Source organism: Gekko japonicus, unplaced genomic scaffold (assembly GCF_001447785.1).
Source record: "Gekko japonicus isolate JY-2015 unplaced genomic scaffold, Gekko_japonicus_V1.1 scaffold1213, whole genome shotgun sequence".
NCBI classification, from domain to species: Eukaryota; Metazoa; Chordata; class Lepidosauria; order Squamata; family Gekkonidae; genus Gekko; species Gekko japonicus.
The window spans coordinates 346,620-365,038 of NW_015164709.1; the positions used below are offsets into that span (position 1 = coordinate 346,620).

Genomic DNA, 18,419 nt, shown 5'->3' on the forward strand with positions numbered 1-18,419 from the left:
CTCCACAAATTCACCAGACACCTGTTAATGACTAGAACTCCTTTTTAAAAATGTATATATTTTTTTGCATTTTGTATATTACATCCTAAAGTGTAGGGACCAGGGTGAATACACTACAACTAATAAAAGGTAACATACAAGAACGTTACATGATATATATCCAACCTACAGTAGTGATAAAAAAGACAAGTTTTCAATAGAGTGAATTTAGTGAATTTTCTTAAGGTAAGTTCAGGTGTTTTGTAACCCTTTAAAGTTCAGTTTATCTATTACGTTTCTCCTTTCTCCAACTCAGAAGTTTCCGTGGTACTGCTTGAGTCACTTAAAGTATCATCTATTTCTCCTTTGCTAGTTCCTTCATCTTCCAGATCATCCACAGTTGATTTATCATCTTGGCTCAGATTTTGTTGTTGGTTCAGAAAATCCTTGGCTTTTTGGACAGATTCAATTTTAGTTTTCTTATCTTTCAACTTTATTGAATAAAAGTCCTTCTGGAAAGATCCATTTATGAGTTATTTTGAAGGAAAAAAGTTAATTCTTTGTAGTGCCATCTTCGTTTCTAGATCTCAAATGGAATGTCTTTTAGAATTTTGGTTTCTTCATCTTTAATTTTCAACAGTTTCCCCGATGTAGCTTTCAGGACATCATCTCTAGTGGACCTCTTAGAAAATTTCACATATATTTCTACAGGCATTTTATTTTTTTAAAATAAAATCTGAATAAGTATGATGCACTAGGTCCATATTGTTTTGCAGGACATCTTGTTTAAGGTCCGTCATTGATGCTAATGCTTCGCTTAATTAAAATTATTTTTAGATTTTCTCCTTTTTGCTCAGAAACCCCTTGGAAGCGTAGAGCATACATTAATTTTTCCAATTGAAGTTGCAGAAGTTGGCCTTTATCTGTAGTTGTTTCTTTTTTCACTTCCTCTAAATCTTGTTCCACACTTTTAATCTTTGTTTCAATTCTCTTGATTGCTCTGTCTGTTTTATCAGCTCTTTTATCCATCTGCACAAGTTGCTTTTGAACACAGTCCAGCTTACTGGTGATGTTAGACATCTGCTCCAGCACAGGGCGCAGCACCATAGCCAGCATATTGGAAAAGACTGCAGCTGCTTCCTGTGCCTGGGTAGTTGGTTTAGTATTCCCTGTGAGAAGTTTCTTTTCCGGCACCATTCTCCTCCCTCTACCAGCCATTGTTATACAACAAGAAAGTTTTTGGTTTTAAAGTCAAGCTTTTCTGATTTTATTGCGCCTTGGATTAATTTACACCTTTTATGCTCCGTTAAAGTCTTGTATGGTTAGTTTCGTTTCTTGCTTTTGCTTAACGCTCAGGGACTGCTCCGTTTGGTTTTTTTGAGGGGAATCCCCAACCCTTCCCCACCCGCCGCTCCTTTCTCGAGTCAATCAAACTGTCATAGTTCAGGTGGGGTGTCACCTGATGCTGCCACCACTCTGGTTCCAGGTTCCCTTGAGAAGGCCCAGAGCACCCTCCTTTAAACCTCCCTTTTGGCTGAATAATAGGCGAAAGGACCAGGCAGAGCGAACAATGAAAATAGTTTATTGTATAGGAGGTCAAACAACAAGGTGCAGAATTATAACAGTAAGTGGGTGAAAAGAAAAGAAATCAAATGCCCTAATGCGTCTAAATATATACTGTCCCTAGCTCACTATTCCAAGTGACACTAGACTACTCACAATCAGAGCACTCGCATTTTATTGTATTGCATAAGATTGTTTTATTCTGTTTTTAACTGTTTTAACCTTGGCATACGTGCCTCTTCTGTTAGCCGCCCTGAGCCTACTCTGGGGAGGGCGGGGTATAAAAATAATAATAATAATAATAATAATAATAATAATAATAATAATAATAATAATAATATACCTCATCCTTCCCTCAGGATGAGGGTTTCTTCCTGCAGCAGCCTTCCTTCTGGCACCAGCCGTTTTGTTCCCCAGCCCTCTTCTTCCCTATTGGTCAATTTTGGCTCCAAAACCTCTCAGGGGCGTCTGGGAGTTGTAGGCCCAACCTCACCTACTGCTAGCCAGGCTCCCTGGGCCTAGTAGGCCTCTGGTGGCACAGCCCAGATCATGACACAAACATTCAGAGACTTGGCCGTTTATATGGGGATCGCTTAACTCACTGTTTGTTCAGATTTGACTCATTGTAGGAGGTAGTTTCGCTTAGTCCCTTATCCGCTCGTCCAGCGGTCAACTCTACATGCCATAATGGCTCCGTGGTAGCAGGACCTCTTGGGGACGGGCGAGCCTCGATCCCTAAGCTGTCGCTTCGGAAGAGGCTATTTCCTGCTTCCAGGCTAAGAGCCTCCTACAGAGACTCCGGGGGGGGGGATCCCTCCTGTCCGCCACGTCTTGGCGCACCCCCATCAAGAGATTGATGAGATGCGTCCAAGTCCCAAGTCGCCAAAAACTGGAAGTCTCAATGACCAGAACTCCTAAATCAGCCCTTCCCCCCATTACCTCTGTGTGATTCATCCACACCAATCCACTCTCCTCCAAGTCTGCTCCCACTGTCCACACTTTTCCTTGCACTTCAATCCCACTTAGAGACCTGACCTTCCACAAAAACAAACATATCCCCATGGCACTGAGGTTCGTGCATGGAGACTAACAACTGGGAGACCGAAGTTCATAAGCCCCACTCTGCCATAGAAGTTACTGGGTGACTTGGGGCAGTCACTATCTCAGCGTAATGTACCCTGCACAGTTGTGAGAACAAAACTACATGTGGGGAGAACAAAACTTGTAAATTGCTTTGGTCCCTATTTGGGGAAAAAAGCAAGGTACAGATTCCTCAAATATTTTATTTATTTATTTATTTATTTATTTATTGGGATTTTTACCCCGCCCTCCCCGCAAAGTGAGCTCAGGGCGGCTTACAAGGGGCAAAGCCCATATAAAACAAGGTAAAAGCAATAAAAACATTAATAACAATTAATCAAAACAACAATAATACTCAATTAAAACAAGATGGTCCCCAGATGTATGCCATGATGGTAAACAGTCAGTTCTCTGGAGATGATGTTGTCTTATAGCCGATCCCAACCAAGTAAGTCCGGTGGTATCAGTCACACAAAAATTGTGATAGATCTTCCCGGGCCATCCTTAACCTTGATGTTATCCACATCATTGGTGGCGGTGGTGGTGGCGGCCCCTATGTGAAAGCCTGGTGGAAGAGCTGTCTTACAGGTTCCAGCGGAACTGCATAAGGTCCCGCAGGGCCCTGATCTCCTCCGGGAGCTCGTTCCACCAGGTAGGCGCCGCCACCGAAAAGGACCTGGCCCTAGTCATGGCGAGCCTTTCCTCCCGGGGGCCTGGAACCACCAGGCGATGTTATGCCCCGGACCGAACTGTTCCTAGGGGTATATGTGGGGAAAGGCGGTCCCTCAGGTAAGTCGGACCCTGGCCATATAGGGCTTTAAAGGTAAGAACCAGCACTTTGAAATGGATTCAGTATGCTATTGGCAGCCAGTGCAGTGCTTTCAGCCCAGGCTGGATGCGCTCCCATTTGGGGAGACCCATCATCAGCCTGGCCGCCGCATTCTGCACTAGCTGCAGCTTCCGGATCTGCACCAAAGGCAGCCCCATGTAGAAAGCGTTACAGTAGTCTAACCTCGAGGTGACCGTCGCATGGATTACTGTAGCCAGGTCATTGCAGCCGAGGAAGGGAACCAACTGCCGAATCAGCCTAAGATGATAAAATGCCGATCTGGCAGTGGCTGCCACCTGGGCCTCCATAGTTAAGGAGGGCTCCAGGAGCACTCCCAAACTGCTAACCTCTGACGCTGGCACTAACGGCGCCCCATCGAAAGTCGGGAGAGGGATCCCCAACCCCGGTCCACTCCGACTCGGGCACAGGACCTCCGTCTTCGCTGGGTTTAATATAAAAATGATGCAACAAAATCTCATTAAGTCTTTAAGGTGGCTCAAGACTCCGGTTTTATCTTAGCCTCCAACTACTGCCCTACCCTTTCATGCTACCCCCCCAAAAAACCCAGTACCTTTCTTCACCCCAACAGCTATATTTCACCCCAACCGCTATATATTGTCCACTGGACAGAAGTTTTGGGTGTGTGCTTGGTGCAAGGAGTTCCTGGTTCTCAGGGAACGAGTTTGTTCCCTTGAGGCCAAGGTGGCTGACCTGGAGAAGTAGAGACTTTCAGTTAGGCACATGGAGAAGACTTTCGGGGACTTGCTAGATATGTCCCACTCTGGTTATGGCAGCCCCACCGCTGCCAGGGAGCATGAGGGTCAAGAGGAAACAGGGCACTGTGCTGAGGATAAGGGGAATGTGCCCTCAGAATGGACCTCTTCTTCGGCTGGTGAACGGGTATCCTTTTGCACCAAGGAACCATCCCTGGGCAGGGGGGGGGGCTCTTGGTAGTTGGTGATAGACTATACTCCCATGGCATATTCCATTAGAAGGATTGTTCTAAAACATTGGCACATTGTGGGAGATATACCAGGATGCAAAGAAACACCTTATATAGGTTTTCGGAAGACTACAAGTATTCAAGACCTATTGGTCCATGCGGATCTATGGTCTAACTCACCACTAGAGAATACACCTAGAGGACACTATAAGTGTTTAAGATGTGCAACGTGTCCGTTAAGTTGGGAGGCGAAATGTATAGAGTTTCCAGAGATTAACTACAGGAGAGAACTAACAAATTATTCTTCATGCTCCACGAAGCGGGTCATTTATTTAATAACCTGCCCTTGTGGGTTAAAATACATTGGGGAGTCTACTCGGGAGGTCAAGACCCATATTTTGGAACACAAGTCCAAAATAAAACATAAACATACAGAAGCCCCCCTCGTGGATCACTTCATCTCAATGGGACACAGATATGACGATTTTAAATGCTGGCCACCTTACTTGTCTCTCCTTTGCTTTTGATGTTCTTGTTCCTAGATTGATCACTGAAGTGAATCGTGACAGGCAAGAAATGCTTTCTTGTTTTGTTTTAGTTATGTCAAGGGGGATACTTTACACTGTTATGCTGCGGCTAAAAAGAAGGCTATGAAAAAATGTGAAAATAGCTGCATTATTAAAAAAATTGATCTACGTTTATTTAATTTCCTGATTAGTTCTAGTGACTGTATCTGCATGTCTGCAGAATTTTTAAAAATTGGTAAGGTAATTCAAAGAAAGAGAGGAAGATTGAGCTAAGTAGACATCAAAAAGTTATACTGTTGGGGAACAGACATAGGGCTGTGTAAGGAGATGTTGAAGCATTATTGGTTGGTCCGTTGGAACTCCATCTCAGATTCCTGTGGTTTCTGAGCCTTCCTCAGATGCTGTCTTCATGTTCAATTTGTTTTTCTGGAAAGTAACTTTAAACTGTGTTCAGATACACTAGGAGCAGGGCTCTAGTCGGGGGGGAGCTCTCAGGTACGGAGCTCCGGAAGAGAACCTCTAGGGGGCGGGGCGGTCACGTGGTGAAGCCCCGCCCCCTTCTTTACCCCGCCCTCTGCTTCGATCCTCATTCCGTTTGGGAATGAGGATGAAGCAGGAGGGTAAGTAGCCGGGCCTTCTGACACACTTCCGGTGATGTCAGGGGGTGTGGCCTTCTGTCACTTCCGGTGATGTCAGGGGGCGTGGCATATGCAAATAAGTTATGCTAATGAGTTATGCTAATGAGCTCCGGCAGCTCTTTTTCTACAACAAGACCCCTGACTAGGAGGCAACATTTTGCAAAAGTTGATGGGCTGGATGCGTAGAAATTGGCAATATGTGGGCTTATGTAAATAGTCAGTGGCTGTTCTGGTTATACCCTGGGGTTTTGAGTTTTCACTTCTGGGTCGTTTTGCTTTGATTAGCCTATTTTAATATAGCAAACACTAGGTTGGCACAAGATGTATTATTTATTCCAGATACGGTAGGCTAAAGAATCTAGCAGGCAAACTGCTGTTGTTTGTTTGCAGTACCTTCACAGTACTTGAAAATCTGTTTGCTTAACAGTTCTTGGAAATTAGCTGAGAAAAAATGCTTTGTTTATGTAGCTTCTACTGAAATGAAAAGAGAAATACAAGCATGTGCTTCAATGTTTTCTTATAGTGATTTAGTTCTAGTGAACAGGTCAAGGCAAACTTGTTCATAGCCTTGTATTTTAGTAGCAGTTATGGTTTCTGTAGTAGTGAGAAGACAAGAGCCAACAATCATAGGAAAAATACTTAGTTGCAATTATGATGTGTGGCTCAGTGTGGTGGAAACAGTGGAGCTAGAAATGGAATTTTGGAAAGATCCAAATGTATATGAAGTTAGGTGTTTTAAAATGCCCCATATGGGATTTTTGGATGTTAGTATGCTGTGACAGAGACAAAATATAATGGTATCCTATGCATGATGAGAGCCAATTTGGTGTAGTGGTTAAGAGTGGCGAACTCTAATCTGGAGAACCGGGTTTGATTCCCCACTCCTCCACATGCAGCCAGCTACATGTCCTTGGGTCAGTCACAGTTCTCTCAGAGCTGTTGTCTCACGAGCAGTTCTCAAAGAGCTCTCTCAGCCCCACCTACCTCAAAGGGTGTCTGTTGTGGGAAGAAGAAGGGAAGGAGATTGTAAGCCGCTCTGAGACTCCGAGTGAAGGGTGGGATATAAATCCAGCTCTTCTTCTTCCTCTTCATCCTCTTCTTCCTTTTCTTCCTCCTACTTCTGTAGTGATCTGATACCTTCAGTTAATGCCAGTAGTATGTCTTGGACATTTCAGTTGCCACCAGTGAATTTTATTATTTCTGTATCTATATTTTAAAATAATTATTCTGATGTTTTGTCCAAAATAAATCCTCAGGTAGCTTATAGTAGTAATAAATAAAACCACAGTTGGAATATAATCTAGAACAACCACAACAATATGCAAAATTTTAAAAATACTGGAAGTGTCAAAGCAGCTGTATCAGTACCATAATAGATAAAAACTAGCATGTTGGCCTCAAAATTCATTTGGAATAGGAAACTTTTAAAAGCCATTCTTACTAAAAAGCTATGAACTGTCAATTCCAAAGAGTAGGAACCAGAATGTAAAGGCCCCACTCCTTGTACTTGTCAATGTTACCTATGAAGGTAGGGATCTTAGAGCTGAACATCATCTAATGAGCTGTTCATATAGGATTTATGATATAATCAAAAGCATAGGTAAGCTTTTTAAAATCAGTTAAAGTCAATGGGCTTAGAAGGGTGCAATTCTGTTTAGGATTGCTCAGCTAGTGAAGTTGCTTCAAAATCAATCAGAGTGAATTGATTTGTGCTTGTCAATAGCAGGGTTGCCTTTACTCTGAAACAAAATCTAGGCAGATTTTTGCTTCTGTCCTGTGATGTATCTCACTTTTCCTTGGAGCACTAGCGGCAAGGGGGAGGGAGTGGCTTAGTAGTAGAGCATCTGCTTTGCATGCAGTAGGTCCCCTGGTTCGAGTGCCACATCTCCACTTAAATAAAGAAGCGAGAAGCTGGTGATAAGAAATCTTTGCCTGAGACCCTGTAGTGTCCCTGCTTCTAAGAAGAGACAATACAGACAACCAATAATCTGATTTACTATGAGGTAGCTTCACATTTGTAAAGGTGGGGATGTTTGGCCTTTAAGAATGTGGGACCTGTAGTTACACACAGTTCTTACTTCATAGATTTTTAGATTGTAGGTTTTCATGAGAATAATTGCTAATGCACATAGATAAAATTCAGAACCCATGTCCCTGGAGCATTAATTCATAGAAGCTCAGTTAGTTGGAGATTTTAAAAAAATTTTTTAGGGTTTCATTCAGTATATTATTCACAATACATTTTCTGAGTTGCAATGCAGTACATATGAAAATCTTGTTTTCCATCTTGGTAGGAAAGTTGTCTCGTCAGCAGTTCCCAGATGTTTTGAGGCCAACATTTTCCACAGTCTTTGTGGGTTTGCTTGGAAACCCAGAGTACTGTTTCATTCAACAAAAACACATTATGCTTAATACCACAGGAGTACTGGTCCCCACAACTCACATTTTTTAGTAATTTACACAGATTGCACTCAATTGGAAATAAATTACTTTCTTATGCTATCCAGCTATGTATTATAGTTTAGTTGATAATTGTTTCAAATGTACTAATATTCTTGCAATGTTTCTGGTACATATTATTATCTGTAGTCTCCCAGAGTTAATTGTTGAAAGTGTAGTGTATTATATTAAAAAGGTAAAGGTTTCCCTTGCTCGAAGGCTAGTCGAATCAGATTCTAGGGGGCAGTGCTCATCTCCGTTTCCAAGCTGAAGAGCCAGCGGTGTCCGAAGATGTTTCCATGGTCATGTGGCTGGCATGACTAAATTCCGAGGTGCACGGAACGCTGTTACTTCCCACTGAAGCAGTACCTATTTATCAACTTTCAGTTTCTTGCTTTTGAACTGCTAGGTTGGCAGGAGCTGGGGCCAGAGACGGAAGCTCACTCCATCACGCAGCACTAGGGTCTCAAACTGCCAAACTACAGACCTTCCAGTCTGCAGTTCAGTGTCTTAACCTCTGAGCCGCTGAGGCCCTGTAGTGTATTATGTTGTTGTTGTTCAGTTGCACAGTCAGTTTAATATTGAAGTCATGATATGGCAGGTGCTTAAATTAAAGTAGCCAGTATAAAGTGGCCTGTGTATTTATATTACATTAAAATGTGGAAAGCAAAGTCTTTTGTTATGAGACATCTGTACATTCTATCACATTGGTTTTTCCATATTTTTCCACTTGGATTGCACTCATATTCTTTATTTGAATGAAAAAAACACATCCTGAGAGCAAAAGCTTTACAACAGAATTTAGAAAAAATGGTTTAAGTTACTTTTGAAGTCCAGTCCCTTTCAGTATTCCAGAAAAACTGTTCTCCTGGGGTTCATTTTCAAGCTGAAAACTTCATTTAATTCAATGAATTCAATAGGATTTTCCTAATATAAATCAGGCACAATCTTTCAGCTTTATCAGGGTAAACCGACTGCTGAGGATTTGTATACCCTTTGTGAGTATATAACAAATACAACTTTACCATAAAGCTTCATTCTAAAATCTCTGTCTGTGAAATCAGTCCTGATTTATAGCATTTTGAAGGGGCAGGCTAGAAATCAGGATGGTAAGAACTAACCTGTGGGATACCAAAATGTACTCCAGTGCCAAGTATGATGATGATGTATTTTGTTTCTGAAGTCCTATCAGTTTACAAAGGATTGGGCTGTATCCTGTGTAAAGTACTGGGTTTGCTGCATGGAGACTCAAACTACGACATGCGTTCAGACACGTTTATTGTACTTCACACACAAGACAAGAGAAACCGGCCCTGCAAGGGCCAACTATATACACTCCACCCGGCACACCCCGGTTCCCATTGGAGGGTTTGAATTTCCCGCCAGAGGGTCTATTGGTGGCCACAAGGTGGACTAGGATCCTAGGTTCCCTTTGTGTTTGGGACCCAAGCTCCTACTTTAGCCGTGGACCCCTGGTGGCGGTCCGCGTACATAACACCCTGCCACGAGGGTTCCCAGCTCTGAGCTGGGGAAATTCCTGGAGAACTGGGGGTACATCCTGGAGATGGTGGAGATTGGGGAGGAGAAGGAGCTCAGCAGGGATGTGATGCTATAGAATCCACCTTGGAAGGTTCCATTTTCTCTAGGGGAACGGATCTTTGTAGTCTGGAGATCAGCTGTAATTCTGGGAGAACTCCAACCTCCATTTGGAGGTTGGCAGCCTGCCCAGCTAAGAGTAATATGTTTTGTTTATTCAAAGTACCCCCCCCCCCCAGCAAAGGAGCTTTGGGTTGATCGAACGTGCCACCCTTAACTGTAAGATACAGCCCTTTATATCCAGACTTAATGTAATTTATTCTGGACTTTCTGCGTGATTCACAGCCAGGTTGTATACTCAGGCTATTCAGTAAACAAGTAAGTCTATGAATTGACATGACACTTTTAAAAATGGTACTTCAGTTTCAGAGTGCAGAAATAATTTGACAAATTATTTGTAACCCAGAGAGGCCTAGAATTTGCAGCTGTCATTAGTAATGTATGGAGTAGATTTCAGGGCTATAGTTCACTGAGAGTGCTGAGAATATCTGTGATAGTCAATAGATTTTAACATCCCTATTTTTATAGCAGACCTTTTCAAAGTAAAGAAATTACTTAAAATGGATGTGGACATCGTAAGCTATATTATATATGTAAATACAGCATATGCAAAAGTACTCTTCTGAATTTAGGTATTGAGTATTTGTCTTCCAAAATAGTCAGTGTAACTTATAGGTACTAGCTTTGTTGCCAAGTGTTTTGATTCTGTTTCATGGCCATTTAACCCCCCCCCCCTTGTTCTAGTTTAATTCAGTATTTATTGCTTGCATCCTAACCCACAGCACTTCTTGTATTTCTTCTTTACTTGCAGAGCGCGGCTCTCCTCGTGACTTAGTCACTAGAGACATAACTGATACTACCATTGGAGTATCATGGACGGCAGCGCCAGGAGCAGTTCATCATTACAGAATTGTATGGAAATCCCTTTATGGTGATGAGTCTGGAGAGAAAACAGTTCCTGGAAAAGTCATAAATACTGTGCTGGAAAACCTACAGCCTGAAACGAAGTATAAGATTTCAGTCCTGGCTTCGTATAGAAGTGGAGAAGGAGCTCCTCTAGAGGGAGAAGCAACAACTGAAGGTAGGCAGTACACTGCCCTTTGTCTTCTCTTTCTTTACCTTAAGTTTGGCTTGTGACCCAAAAACACAGATAGAGAGAATGATACGTCCCCATCCAAAATTAAGGTGAGGACAGTTGTCCATTTGTACTCTCACCAATGAAAATACTTTTAAAATTCCACACTCTGGAACTGGAGACAGCTCCATAGGCCCTGCTGAATAGTTCCATGAGTAGGGTGAGCCACATTGTTTGGTGCAGTTGAAGAGAGAATAGGGTTGTTAACCTTCAGGTTGGGCCTAGAGATCTCCTGGAACTACCACTGAACTCCAGACTATAGAGATCAGTTCCCCAGAAGGAAATGGCAACTTTAGAGGGTAGACTCTAAAGCATTGCATCCCCACTGAGCTCCCTCCCCTCCCCAAACTCTCCTTCCCAAAGTTGGCTTTGATGTTTGTTGTTGCAGTCAACAGGCTTACCAAGTACTTACCGTGATTCGGCGGGGGACACAAACATCTTCGCAGGATCATTCCCGCGGGGACATCAGACGCGCCGCACCATGCAGTTGCCAGGAAGTGACGCCGGGCGACACTCTGGCAATGGGGCTGGAAACTCAATGGTACCATCAAGTTTTCAGCCCCATTGCCAGAGCGTTGCCCAGCGCCACTTCCTGGTGACGGCATGGTGCGTTACAGGGAGGAATGTTCTGGCGGGGGAGCATGTGTCCCCTGCCGGATCGCGGTAAGTACTTGGGAACCCTAGCAGTCAAAGAGGTTGACTGGCTTAGCAGCACTGGGTAATTAACATAGCCACCTGTTAGGGCTTCTTTTATTGTGCTGAAAAAGCCAGGAAGCAGAAATCAGAGCTCTGTGTGGGATAAAAGGAAAGGTTTCAGAGAAACAGAAACCCTGTGTGCACCTTAACTTGCTTATTAAAAATGTTGAGAGAGCTGTTGTTGCAGTGTTTTTGAGTGAATAAAGACTCTGTCATTACGATGCTAATAAGGTTTTGTCTTTCCAGAACCAAAGACAAATATGGAAGAAAATGTAGACTTTTAAAGCATTTGGGGAACAGTCCCTAAATACAGAAAAATATATTGTTTTTTTAAAAATCATATTTACCAAAATTCATATGGGGTGTGTTTTATCTCTCACAAATATAATTTGGGAAGAATATTTGAGGTTAAAAGAACCTGGGGATACTTCCCATTAAAAAAATACCAAACATTCTATTTTTATTTTTTTTTGGCCCCCCGAAGGGGATTTTTTTATTGCTTTTCTAACAACTACAAACAGAAAATTAGGAAAGGGAAACTACAATCTAAAGGAGAAAGTAAAGAAAACCCTCTAAAAACCCAAGAGATGGTGATCATACATACATTTAAGCTTAAACACAAGTTAACTTTCGTTGAAAATGATCATCTATCTATTTAAATATTTAGATATTAATCAACAATTCTAGTTTCATAAAAAGACTGTAAAAAGATATACAATATACTTGTTTTAGATACTCCAGAGTAGATTAACAATCTATTTTTCCCCCCTTTCTGTGTCTCAATTGATAGCTTTGTTTGGGGGCAGCAGCCCCCAATTTAGAGTCAGTGTCTTCTTCGGAAGATCCAGCCTCTCCTTCTTCGCTTTCTTTGGCAGCATCGGTCGCACCTTCTCCTGCTGGGCTGCTGTGTTGACGCAAAAATTCGCAAGCCTTTTCAACAGAGTCAATCCTTTCTTTTCCATTTGCATATCTAAAGATTAATCCCTTGGGTGTTAGCCATCTGTAGCAGACATTGTGCTTTTGTAGAAATAAAACAAGTCTCTGTATTTCCTTCTTTTTCTTCTTATCTCAAGTAGAATGTCTTTCAGTACTCTTATGTCTGTCTTTTATCTTCAAGGTTGCTCCATTAGATGCTTTCAATAGTTGATCTCTCACTTTTCTTTGGGAGAATCTTATTGTAACTTCCCCTGGCAGATTATTCTTTCTGATAAATTCTGTATACGATCTATGGACCGTATCAATTTCACTTTGAAGTTGATCCGATGTCTGCCAAGGGAGCTAATACATCGCCAACAATCTGTCTCAGATTCTCTCCTTTCTCTTCTTGGACACCTTAAAATCTCAAGACATAGCCTGCCCTTTCCATTTGCAGCTGTAATACTTCAATTTGGCATTCCCCCCCCCCCAATGCCTGTAGTTTTTTATTCATCTTTTTTGAGTTGGTATCAATCTCTTTAATTTCTTGCTCCGTTTAATTTCTTGCTCTGTGTATTCGCAGCCATTTGTGCTTGTTGTGTATCGAGTTTATTGTCAATTGCCGTAATTTTCTCCAGTAGGGGGGCAAAGTGCTTCCAACAACAACCTTTGGAGTTCCGCTGTTGAATCCTGTCTAGGCACAGAACTTGCAGGGCTGGAACTTCCAGGAGGAAGCTTTGTTTTCGCTTGTTGTTCTCTCTGGTCCTTCACAGGCGGCGCCATGTTTGAGATTTATTTACTTTTATTAAAAGTTTGTCAAAGTCTCTGGAAGTTCTTATATCACGCGGTAAGCTCTTACAGTCTCTTTATTTTAATCCATTCGCTTTTTGTAGTGCCCCCCCTTTTCTGGCTTGAAATCGCTTGTAAACAGTTTTTAGCGGAGGAGAGTCCCCTCCCCCCTTGTTTTCTTTTGGGAGGGCCATGCGGGGTTTTTTTTGTTCTCACTTGTACTTAAACTCACATTTTCAACGATTGTTCGCTTGTGTCTGAAATTACTTGATCACCAAACGCTTGCTCCGGTGTGCTGATCTTGTTCCCATACGGGATGCTCCACAGCGGGACCATCGGGGCTTGGAGTAGCCCCCCCTCACCGGCTTATCTTGCCGGAGGGGGGCTGTCTAGCGCCCCATGGCTTGGAGCCCTTCACTCGGGCTCCTGGGGGGGTGCGGACGATCGCGCCCCCTCCCAGCCATGGGCGCTGGCAGGTTTCTCCCGGAGGTCGGGTGGAAAGCGACTGCCATGGCGATCACCAAGACCAGAAAGAAAAAAAAATCCCAAACATTCTAAACATTTTCTCTGAAGAAGAAAATCAAGTCATCTCTTTTCCCATCTACAAAAATTAATATATATTGTGTTATTTTTCTGTACATATTTGTATGATAAATTAAACTTTGAGGGGGAAAATAGTTTCTTCCTTTTATTTTATATCTAAAAGTGTCACCAAGCTCTAGAGATGTGAGAGTGGATCAAGAGACAGAGACTACAATGAGAGTTATTTGGCAACCTGCACCTGGAAAAGTTGTCAGCTATCGTGTTGTTTACCGTCCCCGGAGGGGAGGAAGACAGCTATTCACAAAAGTGCCACCTACCTCCACCACTGCAACACTGAAACGTCTGCAGCCCCTGACGACTTACAACATTACTGTCATTCCAATGTACAAAAGTGGGGAAGGAAACCACAGGCAAGGGGAAGGAACAACAGGCATGTATTTATCTACAGTGGGATACTACAGGGACTGTAGAATATAGTTTTGTAGCATATCTGAGAGTTAGCTAGGCTGTCAAAGACCATGGTATAGATTTTATTTAAAATATTGTTTATTATTTCAGATATTTCTTAAGTTGTGCTTCCGCTTGTTGCAGATGGGCTGTATTCACACACCTTCATGGCAGAGCTGGCCATAGCAGATGTGGTGTAAGCCACCTGACATCTGCAAGCCATCTGAGCCAACATCTGCAGAGACTATACTGATCCCCATGTGTCAAATCCCTGGCTACTTCTAATGATAGAACAGGGAAATTAGTGAAATTGGCACAGATTACATAGACCAAACTGGAGCTTGTCATATGATCTTGGCACAAATCCCATACAGTTTTGTCCCCCCCCCCCCACAAGTACTGATCCCTGCATATCTCATTTAGCACTAAATTGCAGGAACAGCAATATGGGAAGAACTTGGCTTTCTGTCATTGCTGCTCTTTCACATGGAACCAGTGATATTTGAGACTTAATTTCAGGATTCAATAGTGATTAATCTCAGAAATGTTTTCATTTCTTGGCTCCATCATGGAATGTGTAACTGAATAATAGTAAACAGAGTACTTCTGAGCATATGCCCTGTGGTAACCAAAACTAGCCCACACTCATGTGAGGTTAAAGGGGGCAAAAGTCTTCTGGTCTGATAGAAGAGGGTTGTGGTGGTAACAAATCTGAGCAATACTTGCTTTCAGAAATTCCGTTGCAGGGATAATGGCTTGACAAGATGTTAAAATTATGTGTTGGTCTTAATTGTCTATCAAATAGTTAACATTATCTTCTTCCCTGGGCATCTAAAATATAAGCTGCTAAACATGGCCTTGGCACTCAGAGAACACCTTTTGTTTGGGGAGTGCAAACAACGCATGATCCTATTTCATTCTCTGTAATAGTCCTTGGCTTTTGTTTGTCAGGATTTAGTTAAAAACAACAAATTGGGACTACATTCAAACCTGAAACAAGTTGGCTTCAGGAGGGGACATAGTGCTTACTAAACCAGTAGCATATTATTCCAGTGTTTTGTAATCTACAAGGCTGCTACTTGGTTTCCAGATGTATTTTGACTATCCCTAACATGTTCTAAAAAGTTTCGGTTCTTGAAACTTTAGAGTGTAACTACTTGTTCCTCTTTATCCCTCACAATTATAGTCAGCAGACATGTATTGAAATTCTTTAGAAATCTGTATAGTATTTGTGTTCTTTGGGAGGAAGGGGACTCTCAGCTTTAACGTTAATTCATAATCTTTGTGTGAAACAGCCAGCAGTTTTTAATCTTTGGAACATGATTTCTACATCTCCATAATTGCCTGTCAATGGCTAGAGTCCCTGGGGAAAGGAACAGGTGTAACCCTTGACTTTCTGCCATATAAATGAATAACATTATTATGTTCTGTGTGGGAGTGTGTGCTGCCACTGGGGACAACATTGCTGGTAGAGGAGGTTTTGCTCTACCTGCTCTACCAGACATGACTTTGTGGCCACCTGCTGTGACAAGCATCCCAAGAGGAGCACAGATATAGTGTGTGGTTAAGCATAGATACACTGCACCCTTCAGGGCTTCTTCCAGTGTCTAAGTCTTAGTCTCACATATATGCCTGTTTGATGATGGGCATTTTGTCAATTTGTACTGAATATTTGCATTTTTTGAGCATATTGTTTGGCTGTTGCAGCTTCCCCCTTTAAGCCTCCAAGAAATCTGAAAACATCTGATTCTACAATGTCAAGCTTTCGAGTAACCTGGGAGCCAGCCCCTGGGGAAGTGAGGGGGTACAAAGTAACTTTCCACCCTACCGGAGACGAGAGACGCCTTGGAGAATTAATGGTTGGGCCATATGACAACACAGTAGTTTTGGAGGAGCTCAGGTATTGATGATCTTTTATTTGGAAATGATCTAAACAAACCAAAGCATACATCCCACTTTCGAGAGAGTCTACCAACTCTATTGTTTTCAATCTATACTGGTAGCTGCCTTGGGTAGCAAAAAGTGAAAGGTCCATGTAGAAATATTCTCAATACTTATAATGGGGTCCTGCAGGGCTTAATTTTGTTCCCCTGCTGTCTAACGTCTACATGAAACTGCTGGGAGAGATTATAAGGGGACCTGTGGTAAGGTGGCTGCCACTCAGCTCTACATCTCCTTAACAAGTGGTTTGTGGAAGTCCTGAATAGCACCTGGAGACAGTAAGTGAATGAGGGCCAAAAAACTGAAGTTTAATCCAGGCAAGACTGAGGTGCTGCTGATCAATCACAAAGCGTGAGGACTGAGGAGTCAGCCTGTCCTGGAGGGGGTTACACCTCCCCTTGAAGGAATAGTTTCTTAGTTTGGGATTACTGTTAGATCCTAGCTTACAGTTGGAGGCCCAGATATTCTTTGTGGCATGGAATGTTTTTTATCAACTTTGGCCATTCCTTGAGAAGTGTGATCTGGTCAAGGTAGGGTTCCCAGGCATAGCCTGGCTACTGGCAGGAGTCCAGGAGGGGTGGAACACATGAGGGGCACCATCAGCAACAGCATAACATCACTTCTGGGGAAAACCCAGAAGTGATGCCATGCCTCTGTAGGAATTGCTGAGAACTCTATGGTGAAACCATAGAATTTCCAAAGATTCCTTGAAAGGACTGATGTCACTTCTGGGTTTTCCCTGGAAGTGACATGATGCTCTTGGTCCAATGGTGAATTTTTTTTGTTTGAATCTTGCTGCTGCTCTGAGAAGTGGCAGGAAGATAGAGTTGTCGATGGGAGGTCTCTCTCTGTGGCAACCCTGGGCCATGGGGATCTATGCTCTGATTACATCCAGGCTAGATTAATGTAATGTGCTTTAATTGGGACGGCCTTTGAAAATATTTTGTAAACTTCAGCTTGTGCAGTTTATACAGCAAGCAGGCTATTATCTGGAATGGGATACAGGTATCATATCATCCCAGTGCTGAAAGATCTGCACTGGATGCCCATTTTTCCCCAGAGACAATTCAAAGTGCTGTTTTGTTCCTTAAAAACCCTAAATGACATGGGGTCAGGGTACTTGAAGGAATGTCTCCTCTTTATCCGCTTGCCAGTTAAGATCTGCACCACAAGCCCTGCTCTCTGTTTCCCCACCTTCATACATGAGACAGGTGGCAACACAAGACAGCGTTTTTTCAGTAATGGCACCTTGCTTATGGAATGCCCTTCCCCTCGAGGCTAGCCTGGTCTCTATGTTGCTTTGTTTAACACACCAGGCCAAAACATTTGATCACCCAGGCTTTTGTTTCAACACTATTGTAGTCTGGAAACTGTTATTTTAAGATGTCAGAAGTCTGTTTTATGGTCTATATTTTATGCTGGGTGGGGTTTTTATTCTAGATTTTAATTAATATTGTTTAATGTCTTGTTTTTAGTATTTTTATTTTGTAAGCCATCTTAGGCGGGTTCCTGGAGAGGCACCATAAAAGAATTTTAAAGAAATAAATGTAGGCGCTTCTAGATAGCTTATAAAATGTGTGACAAAATGAACCCTCTAGTTTAGCCTAATTGGATTTAAATATACGTTTTAATCATTCAGGGCAGGCACTACCTATAAAGTAAATGTTTTTGGAGTATTTGAACGAGGTGAAAGTTTGCCATTGATTGGACAAGAAATGACTACCCTTTCGGATGCTACAGTAGTTCCATTTTTATCTAGAGGTAAATATCATTTTTATAAAGGAGGTTAATAAATCTTTAAGTTTGTTTCTTAACTGGACATTTTATATTTGATAGTATGTGTATGCAATTGGTAACATGAACTGTTTCGGCACAATTAGGTAAAGGTAAAGGTTTCCCTTGCTCGAAAGCCAGTCGAATCCGACTCTAGGGGTGCGGTGCTCATCTCCATTTCCAAGCCGAAGAGGCAGCACTGTCCAGAGACATTTCCATGGTCATTTGGCCGGCATGACTAGATGCCAAGGCGCACGGAACACTGTTACCTTCCCACCGAAGCGGTACCTATTTATCTGCTTGCAATTTCTTACCATCGGGTAATTGCCACAATTACCAGATAGTAATTGACTAGCAAGAAGCATTGCTTAATAGAAGAGGATGTTTTTTCCTGAAAACTATCCCTTGGTCTTAACATTTCCCATTTCTTGTTAGCATTTATCTTTAGTTAATGACCATATCTTTTTTCCAGGAGACCTTTTCCCTAATTCATTTTTTGCCTATTTCAAACTGTTCATAAGCAGTGCTACAGACCTATGGGTTGTTCTTATTTTGACAAACACCTCGTGGTATTTACAAGCTGAGC

The 18,419-nt window shown here is 42.4% G+C and overlaps 1 protein-coding gene across 1 annotated transcript in view; it reads left to right on the forward strand.

The window, feature by feature from the left end:
• Positions 1 to 18,419, forward strand: part of COL12A1 (collagen, type XII, alpha 1) — a 237,313-nt gene that overhangs the window by 83,377 nt on the left and 135,517 nt on the right. Inside the window, 4 exon segments of the mRNA XM_015409542.1 lie at positions 10,406 to 10,675; positions 13,836 to 14,102; positions 15,827 to 16,019; positions 17,700 to 17,821. Of these exon segments, the coding sequence (XP_015265028.1) occupies positions 10,406 to 10,675; positions 13,836 to 14,102; positions 15,827 to 16,019; positions 17,700 to 17,821 (852 nt within the window).